This window comes from Geotrypetes seraphini, chromosome 10, assembly GCF_902459505.1.
Source record: "Geotrypetes seraphini chromosome 10, aGeoSer1.1, whole genome shotgun sequence".
In the NCBI taxonomy this organism is placed as follows: Eukaryota; Metazoa; Chordata; class Amphibia; order Gymnophiona; family Dermophiidae; genus Geotrypetes; species Geotrypetes seraphini.
This window is the reverse complement of record NC_047093.1, coordinates 117,359,600-117,371,788: the sequence shown is the minus strand read 5'-3', so window position 1 is coordinate 117,371,788 and position 12,189 is coordinate 117,359,600. Positions and strand designations below refer to the sequence as shown.

Genomic DNA, 12,189 nt, shown 5'->3' with positions numbered 1-12,189 from the left:
ATTGTGAAATGTCAGCACCTGAGTGGTGATTGGCTCAGTCACTGATAGGAAAGGTGACATTTTAAAATAAATAAGTCACCAGTGTTCTGCACTGACCTTGACCTTCCTACCCCTCCTTAGATAAACACTTCCCTGTTGTCTAGCAGCAACCATCCCCACATGACAGACTGCCTCCCTCCCACCAACTTAAAAAAGTCCTGGTGTCTAGTGGCACTTCTTCCTCCCCTAACCTAACTCCCCTTCCCAGTTTAGAAAAAAAAACCCAAAAATGATCCATGGTGTCTAGTAGCAGGTCGACCCCTCATCCCCCTTCTCCAACCCTTCCTCCGATCCCCTTACCTGAAAGAGTCAAGAACAATGCCTACTAGCTCCTGGCTTCAGCACCGCCATCTTGAAAATGGTGGCACCCAACCCCATGTTGTATATCCTGGGATGCAATGGGCAGGGTCAGTCTGCCATATAAGAGTTTTTTCCTCTTATTTATTCCATTGCCTTTTCCTTACCCATTGTATCTGTCTCAGTTGCACTTATCCACACTGTCTATTAAGATGATTTTGCTGAAATGTGAATGCTCATCCATGCTGACTACTATGGTGCATCATTTGTATTCTGATGACATTTATAATTTTTTTCAGTTATAAGTGTTCGACTCTGCTATTGTAATGTGTATATTTCTGACACAGTATCACATTTTTACTGTTAACTAGAATTTAATTTACATCTCTCCAGCATAAAACTGGAGACTTCATTGTTCTGTTTTACACTGATAATTGGTCATTTTACTAGGCTATACTGCTCATAGGCATTGGAACGGGGGAGGCCACAGGGACCGTGGCTTCTCCAAAGATTGGTGGTCTCTCGATTGGTGTCTACCCTCCCACCCGCTTCTTGGTGTTCTAATTTTTAAATCTTCCAGCAGCTGCCGAGCAGCATTCTACTTCCGGGGGAATGACTGCTCACTGATGCTGAGCGGAAGCTGCCAGAAGTTTTAAAAGTACAGCGCCGGGAGGAGGTAGGTGGGAAGTCAGGGGCTGGGGAGAGTCCGCACTGTAGGATTCCACGGGGCTAGGGCGGAACTCCTGGGCCCCCCCCCCAAACCAAGCAGCATTCCGTTGCCTATGATACTGCTTATACCTCTGCAAACGTCATTTGCATTCGAAGTTGTTTGAACATCTTGTAGTAGATTGCCTTGGGTGAATCTCTTCATAAAGGTTGTTAATAAATGGTTTTATCATATTCATTTCTTTTAGGAGATTCCTGTGGCATCCCACCAGAAGTTGAGAATGGTTTTATTCAAAATAAAAAATCATCTTATGACCATGGTGATAAAATATACTATAAATGTAATCCTGGCTTTAACTTGGATGGTAACTCGGAAGTAAAGTGTTCAGAAGGGACGTGGTCAGTACTGCCTCAATGCTTAGGTAAGAATTCATTTTTCTTTTAAATATAAAATACTTTACTATTTCTTTTTTTATATTTCTTTATAAGTTTTCAAATTACAATTCAAGATTACACTTGTACAGAAAGCAATTTAAAGCAAAGAAATCTAGAAAAAAACATATCCAAGTAAACAGTTTAGCTTAAATCAGCTCAAGTCCACAAAAGATCCAAAAATGTAATATATAAATGAAAATTTAAAGAAAACCAACATAAGAAGCGTGATGCGAGTTAACTGAAATATGGGTGTTGTGACAGGCAACTGAATTCCCTAGCAGGGAATGGGAGAAGGGAATTCACTGCACGAGAGCTAAGTGACAAAACTTAGGGAGCTAGAAGCTGCATTTATTACCAGAGCTCTAGGGCACTTATAAGGGGGCAGAGAGAGCATGATTCCAACTGTTATGCAGGGAGGAGTGTCCCCAGCACTCTGGCCATAAATAAACAGATCAGCAGTGCCATTGCCCAAGCAGGGCAAAAGTGCTGAGAGAAGCATTGCAGTAAGCTAGGCTGTAGCCTGAATAGGAATAAAACAGAGAGAAAAATTAAAAAAAAACCTTTTCCCTGAGAAGTGGAGAGGAGGGAGGGGGAAAGCCTTATCCCAGCTAGGGATCTGCCTTTAACCCACTCTTGGGGGAAAGGAGAGGCAGCTGCTGGAACTGTGTTTAATGCAAAGTAGCCTTTATATCAAACATTTCCCACTCCCAAAAATCTCCTCCCCCAAACTCTCCCGATGCGACATTCCCCAACAACATCTGTCCTGGGCTCAGAATCCCCACGCTAGTACCCACCAGACCCCATCATTTCAAAAAGCACCGAGGTGCTAACCTCACCTCCCTAAAGCCTGTTCCCCCAGCAAACCTGCCCAACCTTACCTCTGACTCTCTCACCCTAGTCCCTACTCTCTATTGTAATGCCAGGTCCGTCAGAAATAAGACCCAAATAGTAAAAGACTTACTTGAGGATTTTGATCCGGGTTTTTTGTGCATCACTGAATCATGGATCGAAAAAGATGACTTACTCACACAAAATGAACTCTGTCCCCCAGGCTACCATGGTCTTTTCTCTCCTAGAATAAATCGAAAAGGAGGAGGTCTAGCCCTTCTCTACAAATCATTCTTTAATGTTGAGCTCCTAGAAAAGGGTAGTCATCCCTCCCTGGAATTCATGCTAGCCTCAATAAATGACGAACTTCGCCCCCACCCATTAGGCATCCTGCTACTTTACCGCCCACCCACCCCCTGGAATAAATCCTCTGACTTTGTTCTTGAGACCATAACAAAGGCCTATCTAAAATTCCAAAGATATTGATCATAGGTGACATAAACCTTCACCTAGATGACAACACCAACAATGACTCAACTGAGTTCAAAGACTTCCTCACTTCCTTAGGCTTTACTGCTCCCCCGCCCACCCCGCCCACCCACGAAAAGGGGCACTCCATTGACAACATTAGTTTTCTTGACCTGACTGAGCATAAAACTTCCACAGATATGACCCGTTGGGAACATGTCCCCTGGTCTGATCACCTCCTAGGCTCTTTCTGCCTCCCTGTCTTCATGTAAGCCCTTGATACCCCAACCCGTGCCACAAACTCCATCACCTACTGCAAAAAGATCTCAAGTGAACTATTCTGGTCCCAGTTTCTCAACAAACTCCCTCCTCTTCCCACTCACACGGACCCTGACTCAATCTAGCACAACTGGGTGACTCTTTCCGAATCCACGTACCGTGCCCTTGCCCCTCTAACCACTAAACCCATCTCCTACTCTCACAAGGCTCCCTGGTATCTCCCATACCACAGAGAATTAAAACAGAAATGTTGGGCCCTAGAATGGAGATGGAAAAAATCAAAATCCCCCCTAGATAAGCAATCCTGGAGAGAAAACATCAAATCCTACAACTTCGTACTAAAAAAACCTAGGAAGAATTACTATGGAGACAAAATCTCCAGGTCAAAAAACCAAAACAGTACACTGTTCCACATCTGGCAGAACCTAACTTCTAAAAACGACTCCGCTCCCTCCCCCCCTTCCATCTCCAAATGACCTAGCCAAATTTTTCAACGAGAAGATCACTACCATAAAGAGCTCGTTTCCCTCAGCTATCTCCTACAACTCTCTCCCCCCAATAGACTCCAACGCTATCCCTGCCGACAGATCATGGACTACATTCGAACTTGTATCCGAGACCCAGATCTCTAAACTTTGCCTCAAACTTAAATCCTGCAAGTGCATCCTAGATCCCTTCCCATCCTACCTTTACGAAAAAATCCCTGCACAGGCCATCTCTTCCCTTACTAACCTCATAAACAAAGTCTTACTATCGGGCCTGTTCTCCACCAAAATGGGACACATTGCCTTATCCCCTCTTCTGAAAAAAAACGATCTTGACCCTTCTTCACCATCGAACTATCGCCCCATAGCAAACATCCCTCTTTTAACAAAACTTCTAGAGACCATAGTTGCCACTCAGCTCTCCTCTTACCTAGAGAGATTCTCCATTCTCCAACACTACCAATATGGATTTAGGCCCAATTTCAGCACCGAGTCCCTCCTAGTTTCCCTAATCTCAAAGGCGCAACAACTACACGCCTGAAACAAATTTGCTGTTCTCCTACAGTTTGATCTCTCCGCGGCTTTCGACGTCGTGCATCACGACATACTAATCTACCAACTTTCCGAGATTGGAATAGACTCCTCTGTCCTAAAGTGGTTCTCAAACTTCCTTCGCGATCGTTCCTACATTGTCAACAAAAACGGCTCCAAATCCGCTTCGTGGACACCATCCTGTGGTGTTCCACAGGGCTCTCCCCTATCCCCTATTCTCTTCAACATGTATATGACCTCCCTGAAGCTCCTTAAACTATCCCCCCTTGAAACAATTTACACATATGCAGACGATATCCTCATCCTCCTCGAAACAGATCCAAACCTTACAAACCTCCAAGAGAACATCACATCATGCATAATGAGACTTCACGCCTGGTCCCTCTCAGTACAGATGAAATTAAATGAATCAAAAATAAAATTACTCTGGCTCGGCCCAAAATTAGCTCACCTGCCCGCCCTCTTCACCCTACCCATAGGCCCTGCTCTACACCTTGAGTTCTCAAGCAAGGTCCTCGGCATCACTATCGACTCCTCCCTTTCCCTCAACGATCACCTGAATTCCCTGGCAAAATCTTGTTTTTTCAGCCTCCATATGCTGAGGAAAGTTAGATCCTATATTCACCAAAAGCATTTCACCGTCCTTGTACAATCCATCATCCTATCCAAACTCGATTATTGTAATGCCATCTACTTAGGCCTAATGAAAAAAAAGTCTTCGCAGACTCCAGCTTATCCAGAACACTGCGGCCAAGCTGATTTTTGCTAAACGCAAATATGACCACGTCTCCCCTCTACTTACCAATCTTCACTGGCTCCCAGTACTTTCCAGAATTCATTTCAAATGCTCCTGCCTGGCTTTCAAGATCATTCACGGCATCCTTCCGTCCCTAATCCCTCTATCCTTCCTCGCCCCGACACCAACTACCACAAGATTAGCCCACAGACATAAACTATCCTTCCCCTCTCTACACGGCATCCTCCACACAGGTAAACTGGGTAGATCCCTCCTCTCCAAAATCACGGGCCTCTGGAATGATCTCACTGTCCCGCTGCGGAACCTGGGCTCCCTCCAACTATTCCGAAAACAACTGAAAACCTGGGTTTTCTCTAGCATATAACATCTCTTTCTCCTGATTACATCCCCTCTTTTTATGCTTTGTAAACTCTTTCTCTTCTCTCTTCCCATATTTTTTAAACTTTGTAAACCGTGTCGAGCTCCACTTCCGTGTTGAAACCAAGATGCAAGATGCGGTATATAAACCTAAGGCTTAGTTTAGTTTAAAAAAAAATGTTTTCTGAGAAATAATATTGACTGGGACCTTTATTCCTTGGAGGCCCAGAGCTTCACTATCACTGGCACTCCAAGAGGCGTGGATCCTAAGCGTGTGGCAGACACCATGGTCGACCCTCGGGTATCCACGATCCCATCACAGCATCTAATACATTCTATAGCTCTCATTTCTTTTCCTTCTCGAGTCGGGATAGAGAGAGGAAGGCTGTCATCTAGAAGGCTCACAGAAAACATATTTTTGAGAATTATACTGAATTATACACTTGCGAGGATAGCGAAGATAAAAATTCCCCCCCCAGAGCTATAACTCCAGGTTTTAATATAAGAAATTATTTTCTACACCTTTGTGTATCCTTAGCCAAGTCAGGAAACATTTGTATCTTAAAGCCCAAAAATTCCTTTCTTCTATTCTTGAAGAAAAGTCTCAAAAGCCAATTTTTGTCCAGCGTTAGGGCTAAAGTCACCACCAATGTTGCAGAAATAGCAATTTCTCTATCTGATCACTCAAGTAAAGCTGATACATTTATTGGTCCTTGACTATTTTCCTGTTGCTGGTTCTGATTTTTATTTAGTAAGTAGTAAACCTATGTAATGGAGGTAACGAATCTTCAGGCACTTTCAATATTTCCATTAAATAGTGTTTAAACATTTCTCGAGGGGGGGGTTGTTGTAACTCAAGGAAAATTAATCAATCTAAGGTTATTAACCCGTAAGAAATGTTCAAATGTCACTATCTTCCTTCTTAAATTCACATTATCTTTCATTAGTGTCTCTTGTAGTTGTTTAGAAGATTTTAGTTCATTTTTAATACTCTGCAAAGAAGTCCTAGAGTCACCAATATCCTGTTTTATTTGAGTAATTTCCTTATCTTGCTCTTTTATTTTCCCATCCATTTGTAAATGTTGGGTATTCATGTTTTCACTAAATTGACTACCAGATCCCACAAAGCATCCAAAGTGACTTCTTGGAGATATACTTTTTTTTTTTTTTCCAATTCTTTATTCATTTTTCATCTTCCATCAAGTACACAATATTACATCAATTGAATTGGTTTCAACACAGCAGGAAAGAGGGGCCACTCTAACGCTGTCCTCTAGTGCCAAGTCACTTGAGAAGGAGCACGCTAGGCTCTGAGGGAACTATGTTTTCTTTCATCTCTCCTAACTGCTGCTCTTCCTGAGGATTCTATCAGCTGGTTTCAACACAGCAGCAAAGAGGGGCCACTCTAACGCTGTCCTCTAGTGCCAAGACACTTGAGAAGGAGCATGCTAGGCTCTGAGGGAACTGTGTTTTCTTTCCTCTGGGTGAGACTGCAGTTCGGCAGTGCTCAGAGTCCTGACATCCAGCTCTCCCACGGAGCTTTTTTTTTTCCCCAAAATCCCTGCACAGACCTTTTTTTTCTGTTACAATCTGCATCTCATATATTTCTGCACCTATTGCCTGCTAAAACAATCACTGATTACTTCATGTACAACCTGCTACTACTTGTTACCTGTATAGCTGCATTTACAACCTGCTACTACTTATTTTTAACCTACCACCGCATGTTACTTGTTACCACAACCTGTCACCACTTGTTATAAGTATAACCGCATGTAAAACCAGCTACTGCATATCTTAGCCTGACACTGCATATATAGCCTGTACTACTCCTCTACTGTTATCGCATGTTCATCGTATGTCTAGCTCTACCACCACTTACTTAGCCTGCTCTGCCCATCACTACTACCTCTTATACAGCCTAGCCCCTCCTCAGCCTGCATCTTACTAGCAGCACTAATCTCTCCCACCTCCTGCCTGACAAGCTCTGCCCAAACCCTCTCTCACTATCTCTCCTCGCTCCCACCATGAAGCCACCCTCCTGGCTCCTCCTTCTACTTCTCTGCTCTTTCACCAATACTTCCCACTGCCAAATATCTCTCCCCCCCAACCTCCCCGACTCCACAGTCTCAAACAACACCTGCCCAGGCCTCAGAATCCCCACACTAGTACACACTAGAACTCATCACAACAAAAAACACAGAGGAAGAAACCACTCCTCCTTAAAGCCTGTCCCTCCAGCCAACCTACCCAACCTCACCTCTGTCTCTCTCACCCCGGTCCCCACACTCTACTGTAACGCCAGATCAGTCCGCAACAAGACCCAAATAATAAAAGACCTACTCGATGATTCCGATCCAGGTTTCGTGTGCATCACAGAATCATGGATCGGAAAAGACGATACTTTCACACAAAACGAACTCTGCCCCCCTGGCTACCATGGCCTCTTCTCACCCAGAATCAACCGGAAAGGAGGAGGCCTGGCTCTGCTTTACAAATCATTCTTCAATGTTCAGCTCCTTGAAAAGGGCAGCCATACCTCTCTAGAATTCTTACTAGCTTCAGTTAAAGACGAACTCCAACCCCACCCACTAGGCATCTTGCTTCTCTACCGCCCTCCTATCCCCTGGAATAAATACTCTGAACTTGTCCTAGAGACTATAACAAGAGTCTTCCTAAAATTCCAGAGACTACTGATCATAGAAGATATTAACCTCCACCTTGACGATAACACCAGCATGGACTCAACTGAATTCAAAGACTTCCTCACCTCCCTTGGCTTCACCACTCCTCCACCCACACCTACCCATGATAAAGGACATACACTAGACATCATCAGCTTCCTCGACCTGACTGAGCACAAAATTTCTGCCGAAGAGGCCCGCTGGGACTTTGTCCCGTGGTCTGACCACCTTCTAGGCTCTTTCTGCCTCCCCATCTTCATGTCTCATCTAGGTACTCCACCCCGGCCCACAAAATCTATCACCTAACGCAAAAAAATCACGAGCGAATTGTTTTGGACCCAATTTCTTAACCAACTTCCCCCTTCTCCTAAACACACAGACCCAGAGTCCAACTGGCATAATTGGGTTACCCTTTCCGGGACTACCTACCACGCTCTGGCCCCTTTATCTACAAAATCTATCTCCCACTCCCACAAAGCCCTCTGGTACCTTCCATATCACAGGGAACTAAAACAGAATTATCGAGCCCTGGAACGGAAATGGAATAATCGAAATCCCCCTCAGACAAACAATCCTGGCGAGAAAACATCAAGTGCTATAACACAATACTAAAAAAAGCAAGAAAGAATTTCTATGGAGATAAAATCACCAGATCAAAAAATCAAAATAGTACTCTGTTCTACATCTGGCAAAACTTAACCTCAAAAAACGACTCCACCTCTTCCCTCTCCCCTCCTTCCGCAAACGACTTAGCCAAATTTTTCAATGAAAAGATTTCCATCATAAGGAGCTCTTTCCCCTCAGCAGTCTCTTACAATTCTCTTCCTCCCAATGACTCAAACCCTATCCCAGCGGATAGATCCTGGACGACATTTGAACCCATATCTGAACCCCAGATCTCTAAACTCTGCCTCAGACTGAAATCTTGCAAATGCATCTTAGATCCTTTCCCATCCCACCTTTATGAAAACATTCCTGCATAGGCCATCTCCTCCCTTACGAGACTCATTAACTCTGCTCTACTATCAGGCTTGTTCTCCACAAAAATGGGCCACATTGCCTTGTCACCTATTCTGAAAAAAGCCGATCTCGACCCCTCCCTACCATCAAACTACCGTCCCATAGCAAATATCCCTCTACTTATCAAACTTCTAGAAACCATAGTTGCTACCCAGCTCTCCTCCTATCTCGAGAGATTCTCCATTCTTCACCCCTACCAACATGGCTTCAGACCCTGCTTTAGCACTGAATCCCTCCTAGTTTCCCTAATTTCAAAGGTACAACAACTACACTCACATAACAAATTTGCTGTCCTACTACAATTTGATCTTTCCACTGCTTTTGATGTCGTCCATCACAACATACTACTTTACCAACTTTCCGAGATTGAAATCGACTCCACCATCCTAATGTGGTTCTCAAACTTCTTACGCTCCCGTTCCTACACCATCAACACAAACGGCACCATGTCCACTCCTTGGACTCCATCTTGCGGTGTCCCTCAAGGATCACCCCTTTCCCCTATTCTCTTTAACATCTACATGTCCTCCCTGAAACTCTTTCAACTATCCCCCCTGGAAACAATCTACACTTATGCAGATGACATCCTTGTCCTCCTTGAGACTGACCAGAACCTCACCAACCTCCACGAAAACATTACAGCTTGCATAATGAGACTCCGTGCCTGGTCTCTCTCGGTACAGATGAAACTAAACGAATCTAAAACAAAACTACTCTGGCTCGGCCCAAAATTCGAACACCTGCCCACACTTTTCGCACTACCCACAGGCGATACACTACAGCTCGAGTTCTCATGCAAGGTCCTTGGTATCACTATCGATTCCTCTCTCTCCCTCAATGACCACCTCAACTCCTTGGCAAAATTATGCTTTTTCAGCCTTCACATGCTGAGGAAAGCTAGATCCTACTTCAGCCAACAACACTTTGCCATCCTTGTCAAATCCATCATCCTCTCCAAACTAGATTACTGCAACGCCATCTACTTAAATCTATCAAAAAAAGTATTCTAAGACTCCAGCTAATCCAGAATACTGCAGCCAAACTGATCTTCTCAAAACGCAAGTCTGACCATGCCTCCCCACTCCTTGCCAAACTTCACTGGCTCCCAATAATCTCCAGAATCCATTTCAAATGTTCCTGCCTGGCTTTCAAGATCATTCACAGAATCCTGCCTCCTCTTATCCCACTGTCTTTCAACTCCTCCAGTCCCGACTCCTCCAGAACTGCCCAAAGGCTTAAACTAGCCTTCCCCTCTCCACGCGGCATCCACTATTCAGGCAAACTGGGAAAATCCCTTCTCTTCAAAATCACAGGTCTTTGGAACGACCTCACCACCTGAGCTCCCTTCAGTTATTCCGCAAACAACTGAAAACCTGGCTTTTCAGCAAATTGTAGCTCTATCCTTCCCCCCTTTCTCTCCCCCCTTCTACACATAAGTTCATATAATCCTTTTTCTTCTCTACCCACTATTTTAAGTTCTTGTAAACCGTCTCGAGCTCCATTCTCATGGAGATGATGCGGTATATAAACTTAAGGTTTAGATTAGATTAGATTAGATATCACTTGAAATTCTTTCTATTGTCATCTTAAATACATAAATTATCTCCCTCCCCCAGCCACCCTTTTCACAAATATTGCAATCAAAAAAATAACATACATGTGCTATATTCATAGATATTGATTCAACCTATATTATAACTATATACCACCCCCCTCCCATAATTATAGTTATACTTTCAATGTAAAAAGGCATCTAATCATTACAATAAATTGTCAATAGCCCCCAAATTTTTTTAAAATTATTATAATTCCCTTTTTGTATGGCAATTATTCTTTTCATTTTGTATATATGGCACAACGAATTCCACCAGAAGGTGTAATTAAGTCTTGTGTAATTTTTCCAATTTCTAGTGATATGTTGAATGGCGACTCCTGTCATTATTAATAAAAGTTTATTATTATTGGATGAAATTTGACTTTTTATTCTCATTGACGTCCCAAATAGGATTGTATTATATGATAGGGCTACATGGTTTTCTAACAAGCAATTAATTTGAGACCAAATTGATTTCCAAAAGGCCATGATGCAGGGACAAAAGTATAATAAATGATCTAGAGTCCCTACTTCCAGATTACAATGCCAGCATCTATTAGACTTAGAGCTATCCAACTTTTGTAATCTAACTGGGGTCCAAAATGCTCTATGTAACAAAAAGAACCAAGTTTGTCTCATAGATGCAGACACTTTACATCTCATTCTCCAAGACCAAATTCGTGGCCATTGAGATGCAGAAATTTGATGCTTAATCTCAATGCTCCAAATGTCTCTAAGGCCAGTCTTTGGTTTTTTATTCATAAATCCAGATATCAATTTATATCACTGTGCGGCTTAGTGTCCCAAGAAATCCACCTGAAAGCATAAGAATTCCAGACTATACTGATTGTTAAGATTTTTCCATTCAGGGAACCCCTCCTGAATAGCCTGCTTCAGCTGCAACCATTTAAAGTTTTGTGATTTGTTTAGACCATATTTATGTTGCAGCTGTGAAAAATCAAGCAGTTTACCATTTAAAATAACATCACCTAAAGTCCGTATACCTGCAATAATCCAATTCTTCCATACGATTTTAAAACCGCCAACTTGAATCTTGGAGTTTATCCATAAAGATTGATTTGTTGATTTGTGTATTGGGCTTGGACTTAAATTGCTGACATAACACAATGTTTTCCATGTATCCATCAATATTCTGTTCTCTTTATATTTTCTAGGCATTTTAACACTAAGAACATGATAAGTTTATAGGAAACATGAGTCGCCATTCCAAATTCAACCAATCTGGGATATTTTCCATGAGCTCTGGGAGGACCCAATACATACCCTGGCGTAAAATATAGGCTTGATGATACCTATAAAAGTTTGGAAAATTTACCCCACCCTCAGCAATTGGTTTTTGTAAAGATACTAGGGCAATTCTTCTAGGCATTTTACTCAGCCAAACAAATTTTGTAAGAATACCATTTAACTTTTTATAAAAGGACCCCTGAAAAAAAACTGGTATCATACTCATTTGATAACAAACCACAGGCAATATCATCATTTTAATAGTTTGGTCTCTCCCCCACCAAGAAAGATGTAAAGGATTCCATTGCTCACACATTTCTGTTACTTTTTTAATAAATATTTTTCATTCTCTTTCATTGTGTCTTCTAGTGTGTTTTTTTATTCTAATACCTAACTATTTTAATCCATCTTCTTTCCATACAAATGAGAATGAATCAAATAAGCCTTTAGTACAATGCACATTAAGTGGAAGAATTTCTG

At 42.6% G+C, this 12,189-nt stretch overlaps 1 protein-coding gene across 2 annotated transcripts in view; it reads left to right on the top strand.

Moving 5' to 3' along the window:
* Positions 1-12,189, top strand: part of CFH (complement factor H) — a 587,670-nt gene that overhangs the window by 315,675 nt on the left and 259,806 nt on the right. For both annotated transcript variants that reach the window (XM_033962168.1, XM_033962167.1), the window contains exon 17: positions 1,251-1,424. In XM_033962168.1, coding sequence (XP_033818059.1) covers positions 1,251-1,424 — 174 coding nt within the window. The remainder of the gene's footprint in view (positions 1-1,250; positions 1,425-12,189) is intronic.